At 53.1% G+C, this 13871-nt stretch overlaps 1 protein-coding gene across 2 annotated transcripts in view; it reads left to right on the top strand.

Moving 5' to 3' along the window:
- The window catches only part of pard3ba (par-3 family cell polarity regulator beta a), a 101910-nt gene that overhangs the window by 24485 nt on the left and 63554 nt on the right, over positions 1-13871 (top strand). Inside the window, exons 1-7 of one of the 2 annotated variants that reach the window (XM_056431006.1) lie at positions 2334-2382; positions 2573-2655; positions 5792-5878; positions 6059-6184; positions 6430-6908; positions 8939-9078; positions 9181-9309. In XM_056431006.1, coding sequence (XP_056286981.1) covers positions 2636-2655; positions 5792-5878; positions 6059-6184; positions 6430-6908; positions 8939-9078; positions 9181-9309 — 981 coding nt within the window. In that variant the 5' untranslated portion in view covers positions 2334-2382; positions 2573-2635. Of the gene's footprint in view, positions 1-2333; positions 2383-2572; positions 2656-5791; positions 5879-6058; positions 6185-6429; positions 6909-8938; positions 9079-9180; positions 9310-13871 lie in introns of those variants that run through there. The other variant, XM_056431005.1, reaches the window with a different exon arrangement.

Genomic DNA, 13871 nt, shown 5'->3' with positions numbered 1-13871 from the left:
ATAAACCGCGGGGGGATGCTACCTGCTCACGGAATGCTACCGCTCCTCTTTCCTCCATCACTTTAATTGAACACAATCCTCGTGATGTCGCTTCTCTGACTCGCTCGGCCACCCACGCTTTCTGGCTGGTTTTCAACGACCCGTAGGAGCAGTGATGCAACGAGTGTCAACACGGCAGAGAGTCTGGCTTCAATGTGTCCGCCCTGAGCCGACACCACTGCTAACTAAACCACATCGTGTCCGTCCGGCCATACTGCGTGTGTTCCTGCTACATGCTGTGGCTGTGTGTGTGTGTGTGTGTGTGTGAGAGAATGTGGCAGCGAGTTAATGTGATGGATGCAACGGAGGTCAGGGAGCACTGGCTAGCACTGAGAAAGCTGTGATCCTGCAGTGTGTGTACATGGAAACACACCCCCACACACACACACACACACACACACACGTGTGCTTTTTTTTCTCCTGACGTGTAGCAGATGACTACAGCACCCAGAGGAAACACGCAAAAGAAACACACACCTCATTACTCATCCGTCAAACACACACACACACACACAAGCACCTCATCTCTCCGAGGGCTGCACACCGCCCCGTCACTCACACCTCCCTCCGACTACAAACCAAACACAGAAACATGCATGTCGGCGTGCGACACGCTGACAGAGCCGACAACCTAGTTAGTTGAGCTCAGGCGGTGTTTTCCCGGGCAGGTTTCACAAATTATCTGAACAATCATCCCGGGAACGCCGAAGCCGCTCAGTGGAGAAACCGGATTTGGCAGAAACCCAAATGTGCAGGCGCTCACAGTTTGAATTCGTCAAAAAAAGGAGCCGTTGTTCTGAGTTAGGTTGAAGTCGGTGGCGTTGAAACAAGCGGCGGCTGAAGCGAAAGTGCTGGTCGGGGTGGAAGTGGAAGAGTCGGCGCTGGCCCGCCTTTTAGGAATCTTAAGTGTCAGCTGAAAGAATTCGTGAGTGTGAGTGCCGACTGATGTGTGACCACAGTGTCCGTTGAAGGAGGAGCACGAGTCTCACTCGTCTCACCGCGACACGGCACCCGGAAATCTGTAGTTCAGAGGTAAACGTACGCGGAGTGAATGAAAACATCCACGCTGAGAGCGATCGCCACCCACAAGCGCACAATGCTATGCGGAGGCCACCTGCTGTGTGTGTGTGTGTGTGTGTGTGTGTGTGATCACTGGAGGGTTGAAGGCTCCACCGTCACACTCGGAGGGGCGGCAGTAATGCTTCCCCTCGGTGTGGGCGAGCTGACGTTTTGATGTGTAGATAAACAAGAGATTCACACTGGGCGTGGTCCCTTCATTTGAAAGCGTTGCAAAGAAAGGCGTGTGTGTGAGTGTGTGTGTGTGTGTGTGTGTGCGTGTGCATCCCAACATGCCATATCTTATATAACCCTGTCGTTTTAGCAAAACACAAAGGATTTCATGTTACGTAGTCGCTCACTTACATGGTGTGTCTGTGTCTGTGTGTGTGTGTGTGTGTGTGTGTGTGTGTGTGTGTGTGTGTGTGTGTGTGTGTCAAACAAGGAGAAGCCTGGCAGCTAACGGCGTTGTGGGAAGATGCACAGCAACAATGGAGCCTGCAGCTCGTCTTCTTGCCCCCGCACACACACACACACACACACACACACACTCTATTGTGGGGTAATCTCACACTGCCCAGATAAGTGGGTCAGTATTTGTGCATTGTGTGTGTGTGTGTGTGTGTGCGCGTGTTCATAAATGCACCATTTGTATGTTTGCAGCGCCGCAGAGTCCATACGCGTTGTTGATATTTGCTGGAAATGTATGCTTCTGTGAGAGTGTGTGTGTGTGTGTGTGTGTCTTATGAAGCGTTGATTTACTCGCCGTGTGACAGAGGGTCCGTCGGGGACCTGCGTGTGGTGGTGGGGAGGGGGGTTGCTAAGGAGCGGGCTGGTGGGCGGGGCCTGTTGAGCCATTGGTACTGGTGACACAATGAAAGTGACAAGGCAGAAGGACCTAATTGCTCCCCTCTTGTCTTTAACGATTTGGGGCAATGGCTCTCTCTCTCTCTCTCTCTCTCTCTCTCTCTCTCTCTCTCTCGTCCAGTGTGTTTGAACGTCAGTTTGACTCCGGCGTCTTCCTCCTTTCCTCCGACGTTTCTCTCTCGCCCTGTTCCTTCTTTTTTTAAACCCGTATGCCCCGGGGATTGTTGATTTTTGCAGAATTTAAAATAGAGCCGTGCCTGACGCAGGGAGGGATGGATGGAGGGAGGGTGGGAGGGAAGGAGGGGTGGGTGGGTGAGGAGGGAGAGGTAGACGGATAGAGACATAGAGTGAAGGAAGGACGGCGGCGCGTGGTCGGGAGCTCAGCGTCCAGGCGGTGTTCTCTCTTCGCCGCCTGCGAAGGTGATTGATGGCGGCGCGAGATTGTTTCGCTAATTGACGACGGGCCTCCGCAGACCGGCTACTGTTTGTTTACCGTGTGTGTGTGTGTGTGTGTGTGTGTGTGTGTATATAAATGTAGACCATCTTAATTTGTCACTGTCGCTATTATTATGTTGACTGAATGTATTTACTTTTTTTTTTTTTTTTACAGGAAATCAACAATTTGCTGAAAGGCCCTCTGGACCAACTGCACAGGGACGCCCCCCCCGCCAAGATGGGCAAAGTGAACTATAAGTAAGAATTCCGTGTGTGCGTGTTGTGTGTGTGTGTGTGTTTACAGATCACACTGTAGCTGAGTACGCCGCAGCGTTGGAGACTGGGATTAACTCTCTAGTCTTTGTTTGACAGCCTGACATTGGGACAGGATTAAACACTCATGGATGTGTGTGTGTGGGGGGGTTTGTGTGTCTGTGTGTGTGTCTGTTTGTGTGTGTGTACTGTGGTGGTGAGTTCCTCTACTTCTGTGGATAGGGTTTATTCAAATCGGTGTGAAACGGGTCTGCATAAAGACAAGGCAATTTAGTTGTACGACACAAGTTTTTAAAAAAGAGCATCCAAAAGATGTAAATACAACCTAAAATTCAGCTTTGAGTCCGGACGAGGCAAGACTGTGGACGAGTAGTCGGGCTGCACTTCATGATTTTCCAGTTGATTTAATTTGTTGCTTTTCCTTTCGGTTAATCAAGCTCCATCGGCCCCCGCCGGGACACCGGCGGTCCCGCCCACTGTTTGAGCGAGGCTCACACGGGATTGGTCCCCCTGCATGTGACTAATGCCGTTCATTGTGAGCAAATTGAGATGTAATGTTTGGTTGGAACTTGTCCCGGCGTGTGATCCGCCCAAAGGCGACATTTGCATAACAAACGTCTCTCTCTCTCTTGAAGTGGGAGAGAAGTTATATCGGCCCCTCCTCTTTATTCTTTAGGATGCTGTTGTAATTAATTGACATCCAGGGTGTTGTTGACCTTTGACCCCTATAAGTCAAAGTAGCTTAAAAAACACCAACTTTATATTCGGATAACTGTTTGGTATCGAGCTGTCGTGATTCATTTCACATGTCGGGTATTTTATTTATTTATTTGAGCGCGGATGCGTCGCCACGGCAACCTCCGCCTCTATGTGTTTGGGCACCTCGTGGCGCGACGGGGGGTTTTATCTTCATCTCTCGCCCGGGCCGTCAGTCACAGGCCTCTCGCCCCCGGTCCCTCGACCCAGCGAGCTCGTGACGGAAGTCAAAGATCATCTCGCCGCGGCCTCTGCAGCCGGAGTCGTCTTCCGACTGGACGGTTGTCCTTTTTAAAGAACAAAAGAAAGAAAAATAACCCGGGGAGCGTCGGGGCGAAGACAGATGGCGGCTCTTCTCCACTTCTACAGTGCAGCGGTGCCCTGGCAGCGGCGCGACACAATAAAGGCGCGGCTCCCACCGAGGGGTTCGCCATGGTAACAGATGGTCGGCGGTTGAAGAAGCCACAGTGAGCGAACGACGGCCCTTTTTTTTCTCTTTTCGGCGAGGCCTCGGTGAACGTCGAGGAAGTCAACCAGGACCGGCATCTCCATCTGCCTCGCTCATCGTTGCTCTTTTCATCCGTCCCTCTGTCCCTCCTCCCTCTCTCTCTCTCTCCCTCCCTCGCCCCTCTCTCTCCCCAGTGGAACGACTGCGTTTGTGTTTGTGTCAGCGGGATGCTGAAACGGTTGAGCGGAGCTATTCTGCATATTAAAGTGCGGCGCTAACAAGCCGCGGCTTCCCCTGATGAGCTTGTTTGTGCCGCTGTTTGTTTTTATATGAATGTAAATGGGCCGAGGCTGCGTTAAGTGTGTGTGTGTGTGTGTTCACAGTGTAGAGCACACACACACACACACACACACGCACATAGCGCTTCGGACCGACTCCGTACCTGCCTGCGCGTGTCCGTGTTTGATTGTTTACCATCACGGCGGTTTGTGTGCAGGTTGTGTGCCGACGCACGGCTCGGCCGCACGAGTAATTCGGATGTAACCGCGTCCTCCTAATAGATGCAAATCTGATGCGTGTGTGTTTCTGGGAATTCAATTTGGAGTAATGTGACTGATGGTGTTTGTGAGCACGCGGTGGATGGAGCAATAAGCATGCAAATGTGTGTGTGTGTGTGTGTGTGTGTGTGTGTGTGTGTGTGTGTGTGTGTGTGTGTGTGTGTGTGTGTGTGTGTGTGTGTGTGTGTGTGTGTGTGTGTGTGTGTGTGTGTGTGTGTGTGTGTGTGTGTGTGTGTGTTTGTGTAACCCTGGCAGAGGTTAACGAGAGCGGGGGTGACAGTGACGGAGGAGCGGGTAATACGGATCCCGGGGAGTCCTTGGGCTTGTGTACGTGTAAAAGAACAAACATGGAACTTAGTCGCGCTGGAAGCGGCCGTCATTCAGACGGTGAAATCCACCGAGCTGTGTGCGCCTACGGGTGATGTTATGTATAAATATGTATATATATTTATATATTAATGTTATGAACCCAAACACGAGGGCGTTGCGTGTTCTGACGTTTGTAAGTACTAAAGCCGAAACGGCGGTTAATTCTTCCGTGGCGGACGGAGGAACGATAACCGTTTCCGTGGAGTAAAGCCGCAGAGATAAGCCACGCCCCCTTCTCTGGCGCGAATGACGGGAATAAAACCACAAATAGTCGGGCGAGTGAACGTTTGGTGTCGACGCAGCATTAGTTTAGTTAGCGTTAGTCACGAGTTATCAGTTTGAGACGTCTCTTTTATTTCAAGCATCTGAAATCGTTGTCATTGCTCATCACATTACCGCATCGCGTGGTCGCTTTCTGAAGAAGAACACGATACAGAAGGACCGGGTTTCATAATGAGGCCTCTCTACGGCCGACGGAAGCAAACGGCACAAACCAGGAAATATTTGTGTGTCGGAAATATCAAACGCAGCGCTCGCCCGTCTCCATCTCCGTCTTCAGCGCCCTTGACTATCAGAAGCCTCGGTTCGCTCCGCCGAGATTATTCGAGGCGCTCGTTGTGTTTCATCTCTATCTGCTCCTCTCTCGCTCTCCGTGTTTCTCTTTTATCTGCCGCCGTCTTCCTTTGTCCGGCGGCCTGACGGGGGTGGTTGAGAGTGCAGGTAGATAAAGGCTGAAGTGGCCACCTGCGTCCCACCAACCCACCCTTGTTTTTTCTGATGTTCGGCGGGACGACCTGAAAGCTCATTTGTGTCTGTGGAGCCCGGAGGAAAACACTCATTTATTTTGAAGAGCTTGCTTGTAGAAAAAGACTGTGTGTGTGTGTGTGTGTCAGTGCTGTCATGATTCCATGTGGTACATCCTCTCTTTTAATATATCTTTCAAGGTTTGTTTGTGTTTACCTGACTACACATGTGTGTGTTTTGTTGACAGCACCCTGACAAAGGTGGTGGAGTTTCCAGGTGACTGGGCACCCCTGGGTATCCATGTGATCCCGTACTGCTCCTCTCTCAGTGGACGGTAAGCACACACACACACACACACACACACACACGGATGCAAATTCACAGTCATCAATCAGACATTCACAAGGAAAGGCAGATGGCGACGTTGACTCGTAGATCCGCACAAGCGTTGGCATGTATGTGTGTTTACCTCCATGGATTCGTATCCACTGTGTGTGTGTGTGTGTGTCGCAAGGACCCTGGGCCTGCACATTAAAGGCATCGAGGAGAACAGCCGCTCGGCGAGGGAGAATATCTTCCAGCAGGACGAGTGCATCGTGCTCATCAACGACACGCCGCTCCAGGACAAGACCTTCGCGCAGTAAGTCGAGTAAACGAGGGGCCTCGGAGGGGGGGGGGGGGGAGCCCGATGAGCAGCTGGGAGAGTCTCTCCATCCTTCTGTCCGGCCTCTCCTTCTCCTTCTCTGTTTGACAGTGATCCACAGCGCTCCGTGATCACCTGAAACACGGCTTCACTCTGACAGCCTTTTTTTTGTTTTCCAATGTCATATCTGAAATAGAAATCAAAGCTAATGTTCTCCATTTGTGTCCTTTTCCTCTCCGAAGGTCACAGGAGGTGTTCCGCCAGGCCATGAGCTCGCCCTCCTCCACCATCCGCCTGGAGGTCCTCCCCCCGGCAAACAAGTCGCGCTACGAGAAGATGCTGATCGGTCAGCTTTTTACCGCCGACGGCAAAGAACCCCCCCCCGCGAGAGCAAAGAGTCCGCTGGTGACCCGGGCCGAACCGGAGCCCAAACACGACGCCGGCGCCCGACCGGAAGCGAGGCGACCGGAAGCGAGGCGACCCGACGCTCGCGCCGAGACGCCGGAGACGGCCGAGCCGTACCCGGCGCCGGCGGAGCGCCGGCCCGGGCCGGGCTCCCTGGAGAGAATCTCACCCACACACCCGACCAGAGGGGCGAGCGCCTCCCCGACGCCGCGGCCCCAGAGCCAGAGCCCCCGGGCCGGCCAGAGCCCCGTGCCCGGGCAGAACCACCCTCTTGGCAGAAAAAGCAGCAAGAAGATGAAGATCGACCTGAAGAAAGGTAAATGTGCAGCTTCGTGTTTATTATCCTACATCCTTCCTGTAGGGGCCATTTGTCGTCCGAAATCAAACAAAAACATAAATCGAATCGCCACTGATGCACCGTGGGTTTTGATGTTGACGCATGCAAAAGAAAGTACTGTCCATTTCCGCCTGTTAGTATTCTGAGAATTTATTTAACCCTTGTGTTGCCTTCGGGTCAATCTGACCCGATTCAATGTTTCACCCTCCTGTTACCTTTATATTTACCAACATATTTTACCCTTGAGGTCAATATGACCCCAGCTATTAAAATCTCCAGGAAATTATTATAATTAATATTGTTTTCCAAGTTTAAGTGTGAGGTACTTTATGTTTGTTTGTTGACTCCCGAAAGAACACCGACATTAAACATTGAATCGGGTCAAATTGCCCCGAAGGCGACAGGAGGGTTAAATATTGAATCGGGTCAAAATGACCCTAAGGCAACACAAGGGTTAAACCAACAAAGAAAAGAACAAACAAAATGTTGACCCTTCCCTGTGCTGTGGTAAAAAACCATTGGCCACCCTGGTGCATGCTGGTCCTGTGCCTATCCACCTCTACATATAACCACAGGTGCCCAGTGTTACCCAATTAGTGAACCTACAACTAAATATATTAAACTAAACTACAACTATCCTAAGAAACAACTAACATATCAAAACAAAACCTAAATAAGCAATAAACAATCAATATTACTTTACAATAAAACCTAAAAACAAAAGTCAAACTAAATAGCTCCAACACTTCTAATATGACCCAGAGTGCATCAGTGCTGCCTGCTCCACATCTGATGTGTTGATGGCACTGGGATGGGTTCTCGGGGCCGTGAATGGGTTCTGTTCCGGCAACCTGTCGTGTTGTGGCCCGCTGAAAGGATCGCTGTAATTGGGCCGCGTGCACACACTCGCTCCGGGCTCGAAGAGATCCAGATGAAAGGATCGACGGAATTGGGCTCCACTCTCTCCGGCTCAGAGCCCCATTCCCCGCTGTTTTATCGTCGGCTCCGTTCTTTCCTCCCTCGCACCTTTTCATCCCCTCCCATTTTCTTCACCTTTTCCCCTCCATCCTTCTATTGTTAGGATTATTATTTCGCCCCCTCCTCCCATCTCCCTGTCTCACTCCATCCCTTTCACCTGATGCAAGATCAGAGCCGAGGATATTATGGGTTTTCTAACACCCTCCCCTGGCAACAGGCTCTTTCTCCCGGTGATTGACAGGCGGTGAGGTTTAGGTGCGCTAATGTAGGGCAGGAAGAGGCTTAGCTGGGAGACCAGATAGCATCGCTCACCGCCTTTAGTGTGCCACGCCGGCTTTGCTCTCCCTGCTGGCGCACACACACACACACACACACACACACACACACACACACACACGGAGCGTGGCACATTTCACTCATGGCTTGGGGCTCGTGAAGCCGTGAAAAAGGGAGAGAGGGTGGAGGGGATGCGGGTTGAGTGTGGTGTGTGTTTGTGTGTGTGTTTGTGTGTGGGGGCTCAGCAATACACACACACTTGTAAATGTATACACACAGATAAACGCAGGCTCACACCCACAAGGAAAATCTTTGTGGGAATCACGTCGCATCCTCAGGGAGGGAAGCTGGAGAAGGGAATAATATCTCCCAGCTCCTCTCTCTCTCTCTCTCTCTCTCTCTCCTCGCCGTCTCCCTCTACCTCCCTTCGCCGGCCACCGTTCGGCCTGCTCACACGTGAAATTAAAGGCAGAGTCTGTCTAATCCGGCAAGGAGAGAAGCCTTCTCCCGGCGGCTTGGAGCCTGAGCCAGGCAACAACCCCCCCCCCCCCCCCCTCCCTAGAGGAAACCAGCCATTTAAGCGGTAGATAATGTGGAGGACGATGCTCAAAGCGCAGACCGAGTTCAGCCGAACTGGAGAGGAGAAGAGAGAGATAAAAGTGATGGAGGGAAAATGTCAAGTTCAAGTCTGACCCCCGCAGGAGCGACGGACGCCTCTAATGCCCACCGTCACGCTGCTTTGTTCCCCCCCGCAGGCGGCGAGGGTCTGGGCTTCACCGTGGTCACCCGGGACTCCGCGGCCCACGGGCCGGGGCCCATCCTGGTGAAGAGCATCCTGCCGCGCGGCGCCGCCGTCAAAGACGGCCGCCTGCAGCCCGGAGACCGCATCCTGGAGGTGAGGTTGCCCACAGAGGAGAGGAAGAGAAACACACCTGCTGGTTAAACTGAGTAACTCTAATATTCGTGTGTGTGTGTGTGTGTGTGTGTGTGTGTGCAGGTGAACGGAGTGGACATGACGGGCCGCAGCCAGGAGGAACTGGTGGCCATGCTGCGCAGCACCCGGCAGGGAGAGAACGTGTGTGTGGTGGTCGCGCGGCAGGAGGACGTCTTCCTGCCGCGGGAACTGGTAAGAGAGTAACCCCCCCCCCCCGTCTCTCTTCTTCTTCTGGTCGTTTCTGCTGACCGTCCCCTCCTTTTCATCCATTGTGCCGTGTTTTATTGTTATTCCCTCTTCCTCTCCCAAAGGAGCGAACCTCTTTCCTCTCGTCGTGTTCTGCCCATAAACACGGCGCACTCGGAACGCACACAAACATACGCGCAGCGCGCGCTCCCGCCTTCCTGTCCCCCCCGCTCTGGTTTTGTTGACGCAGCAATGCCACAGGAAGTCCCCCCCCCCCCCCCCCCTGCAGGAAACGTGGGCATTGTCGGCACGCCGCGGGTGTTGAGCGACCGTTTGCCCGCGGCGGCTGACGGGGGTCAGAGGTGGCGTTGACCGCGCCTCCCCGGGGACGTTTCACGGGTAAACACACACTTTTTCAAACGCGCGCGCACACACACGCAGCCGGGCGACCCCTTGAAGGTCGCCCGTCACGCTCAAACTCCTCTCCCCTCTGTCCTCGCTGGTTATTTCCGATTATTCCCCCTCGGCGTCTTCAAAGAGCTCCGAGATAGACGCGCAGGGCTTTGTAGTGACTGATGCATATTCACACACTCCTAAACACCGTGATAACAACAACACACACACACAGGCGAAGTTACTGCCTCCGAAAATAGTTTGCTCTCATTAATGGCCCCGCTGTATTGGCATAACAAGTGCACTTTGATGAGCCTCTGCATCGAACACTTGCTTGTATTTGGGCATTAGAGACATAAAGGGGAGGAGTAGGGGAGGGGGGGGGGGGTGCTGTGAGAGAGAGCCTTCACTCCTGTCTCTGTCGAGGCCGTACGCGTCGTTAGTGCCCCGTGAGATCTGGATCTTATCTCCAGCAGAAGAAGTCCTGCACCTCAAAGACGGGTTTGATGTCCCCTAAGCGCACACACACACACGCACGCACGCACGCACACACGCACACACACACACACACACACACACACACACACGCACATTACCACACACAGGCACTCCAGAGCCCTAAAAGCATGACATAAATACACAGCTGCAGTAAGTTGAGCCAAATGAGCTCCTGAGCCCGACTACAGCTCCACAACACAACAACAACACAATAACACAACAACACGCCCCCACCTTCCCAAACAGCTCCACCTCACTGGGAGAGGACTTGATTTGTTTCCTCTCTCGCGGGTTTTAATTGCTCGACGGCGGCCGCGGCCATCTGCTCCGCCCCGTGGCACCGAACCCGCGCGCGCGTGGGCGTTTCGCGCGCCCGCGCCTGACTTCCGCGTGGGCGCTCTCGAATATCGACAATGTTTCAGAGCAGCGTCTTGTCAAAGTAATTGTATGCAAATCAGCGGTTCATTATCGCAGTCGTACTTTCAGGAGCTGCTGGGATTAATTGGCTGAAACTTCAATATCGGTTTATCGCCTCCATCGCGGCTTCGTTCGGAGCGTTCTCGTGTTTATGTTTTATTCAGCTTGTTTTAATGATGAAGCAGTGTATCCGGGAGCATTTGTGACACGTCGTGACGGTATGGTTAGTAACCAGGGCTTGTTTACCGGTTGGGATTTGCTTGGCAGTGCCGACCCCCTGCTGCCCCCTCGCGGTTCAATCACCTGTCCGGCTTCTCTGTAAACGCTCATCTAGTTTGACGAGTGCAAAATGCATGTTTACGCGTATGCCCCCGAGAAATATCCGACGTCTCACCGACTCGACCTGAAACTGACACCAGAATAAATAAGTCCAAGGACTGTTTGCTCAAACCCAGCTGCATTTGAACTACAAAGAACGAGAGGGCCGCTCCTCCCACCGACTCCGCTCTCCTCCGCGGGCAACTTTCGCTCTCGCCAACATGCCCCTCTTTCCTCTAATCACGGCGGTTTGTAGATTGTCGAATCTCCTCATTGACTTGTTTTCCGGTGCCCCATGTTTTCCCTCATTAGCCGTCTCTCCCATCAACCCCCCGGCGTCCCCCGCGCGGCATCGGATCCCAGCGGCGCGCGTCGTGTTGACCGCTGAGGCCGACGGATGCGTAAGAACCCTGCGGTTCGTTAGCGTTTAATTGAAAGAACGGGTCCAAAGATCGTTCACTTCGTGGCTTGAAAGGAGGAAAAAAACAAAAAACAGGTCTCCGTGAGGAGGCTGTGGACGCTGACGGCAATATAAACACTAACATGGCCGGCATCGCCTGGTCTAAAGGGACGTCTCGCTGCACGCCGCTCGCATGCTCTCCGCTCCGGCATTCATGGAGTGTGTTTTTTTTTTTTTATCCGCCTTGTACGAGCAAAGTAGGGACCGGTCGAACTGCTGGTTTGATTGGTTTTCGGGAGGGCGGGCCGGGCGCTGATGCTTCACGAGCGGCACGCCGGAAGCACGAGGCCAAAGAAAAAACCAGTGAACGAGGCTCGGATTCGGGAGGAGGACGGTTTCTTTCTACCCCCCCCCCCTTGTGCTAATTAAAGAGTGATAACTTCTAATCACAATTTCGCTCCTGTCAGCACTTTTTTGCCTCTCCCAGCGTTTTTCCCTGACGAGGCCCCTTTTAGTTTTTTTGCGGCGGAACACGTCTTTGAGTGAAAGTGTGTGTGTGTGTGAGTGTGTGTGTGTGTGTGTGTGTGTGTGTGAGTGTGTGTGTGTGTGTGTGCGCTGCAGAATAACGCCACGGACAGGATGGCCGGGGTCGCTCTGCACATGCTGACCCCCTGTGGCCGGCGAGCCTCGGCCAGTTCACAGGAAGGAGGGGTCGCCAGGCAGCTTGTCCCCTCTGGTCTCTCTATCGGTGGCCAGTCCCTCTCCACCTCTCTCTCTCTCTCTCTCTCACTCCTTCTCTCAGTCTGTCTTGGAGTCTGTCTTTCCTTTTCACTCCTCCCCCAGTATTATCCCTCAATCAGTCATTTTCCTCCCCTCTTCTCTTCATTGTGAGTTAAAGGTGTAAAGTGGCAGAGAGGCAGACATTAAGGCGATTAATTGGCAGCTCCGGCGCGGGGAGATCTCATCTTAATTGAATGTCGCTCTCACCGCTAATCCCACCGCTTTGAAACCCCCCATTTAGAAATCCTCAGCGACAAAAGGCTCTGTGTGTAATCGTGGTGTATAACCCCCCCCCCCCCTCCTGCCCCCCTCCTCCCCCTCATCACGCCAACCACCCTGGGGTAAGTAGAAAAAAGCTCCCTTTTGTCTCCTCATCTGGGTGTTGAAGAGGGTGGTCTCCCTCCTGGCTAAAAGCCTGTTAAAGAGCCATTGCTGAAGGCTAACAGTGAAGGAGTTGGGTGGGGGGGGGGGGGGAGTAGCAGAGTGGAGTCAAGGGGTCTCAGCCGCTCCGGGTGGACGCACTCTGCCCCCAAGGAAGGGGCATTAGGGGGGAAACCGGAGAGTGTGTGAGTGCATTTGGACCACCACTGAGATCCACTCGGTTGTGTAAATAGATCATGATTTTAATAACCCGTCATCGGAGACAATAAATAAACACTCTGCATCCTGGTGACGTTTCCCCCCCGTTTCTTTCCAAGATGTGAGGACACACACAAAGGGAAGTAACTCATGGCGGTAAAAGCCGTGCTCGGATGCGGCCCCCTTCGCGCCCGGCGTGCCGCTCGATCACCGAGGTATTTAGAAACCTCCCAGGTTGCCAGCCGAGTCCTCTCAAGTGTCTCTCGCGCAGGAAGCGGCGGATTGTCTTTGTAATTCCTCCGGCGCCTTGTTGATAAAAAATAAGCCCCGGCTGGGAGCCTCGCGTCGCACGGAAATAGAAAATAGATTTTGGGGGGGACGCTCCAAGGGCCCGGCTCACCCGACTCGTTCCGGTCACATCGAGTGACTCCGAGGTGATTAGCCCTCGTGTAAACCACTGAGAATGGACTCCTCACATTCAGGGGTTCCCGAGGTGACGGAGATATACGGGCCGTGTTTATCGATCTGTCGCTGCCGGTAAAATGCTCGACCGCCGCATCCCCCCCAGCCATGGTGCGAGGGAGGAAACATGAACGTCTGGTTCCCCGGCAGCAGGCGCCTGACGTAAGGCTCCTGCAATCCCGTCGAGGGCCCTCAGATCTTTAAAGCGTGACGACGGGAGGCCGAGCTGGTGTGAACGTATCTGCACATTCCTCCAAAATCCACTCTGACATATTTATTTTGTTGCTTTCTGAGTGTTTTTTTTTTTTTCATCTTTATTGAACTTCTTGAAATGATGAACCTCTGAGCAAATCTCAGTCTCAACCAGAGCAGAAAGAGCGAGAGGGGCGTAACCTTCCATCCGTCCTATAGGGCTTTGGAGGGAAGTGTCGCGAGGCTCCGCCCCTCCGCAGGCCCTCTTTTCCCTGGGTGACTGAACCTGGCTTTTCTTTCCCGCTCTCCATTTTTCCATCCTCTAATGACAGACATTTTCCTTTTTCATCCCCCCCCCCCCTCCTCATTTCCTGTTGCCTCCGCCCCGCGATTGTTCTCCTCACATTAAAAAGCAGCGGTTAAAGGATGACGAGATTGAGAGAGAGAGAGAGAGAGAGAGACCTGTAGAAAGTGGAGGTGGGAGAGGGAGACAAAGAGACATACAGTATGATTGAGAGATTAGGATGAA

The sequence above is a fragment of the Pseudoliparis swirei genome, chromosome 14 (genome assembly GCF_029220125.1).
Source record: "Pseudoliparis swirei isolate HS2019 ecotype Mariana Trench chromosome 14, NWPU_hadal_v1, whole genome shotgun sequence".
NCBI lineage: Eukaryota > Metazoa > Chordata > Actinopteri > Perciformes > Liparidae > Pseudoliparis > Pseudoliparis swirei.
Note: the sequence above shows the minus strand (reverse complement) of the source record. Positions and strands in the feature narration are given on the sequence as shown.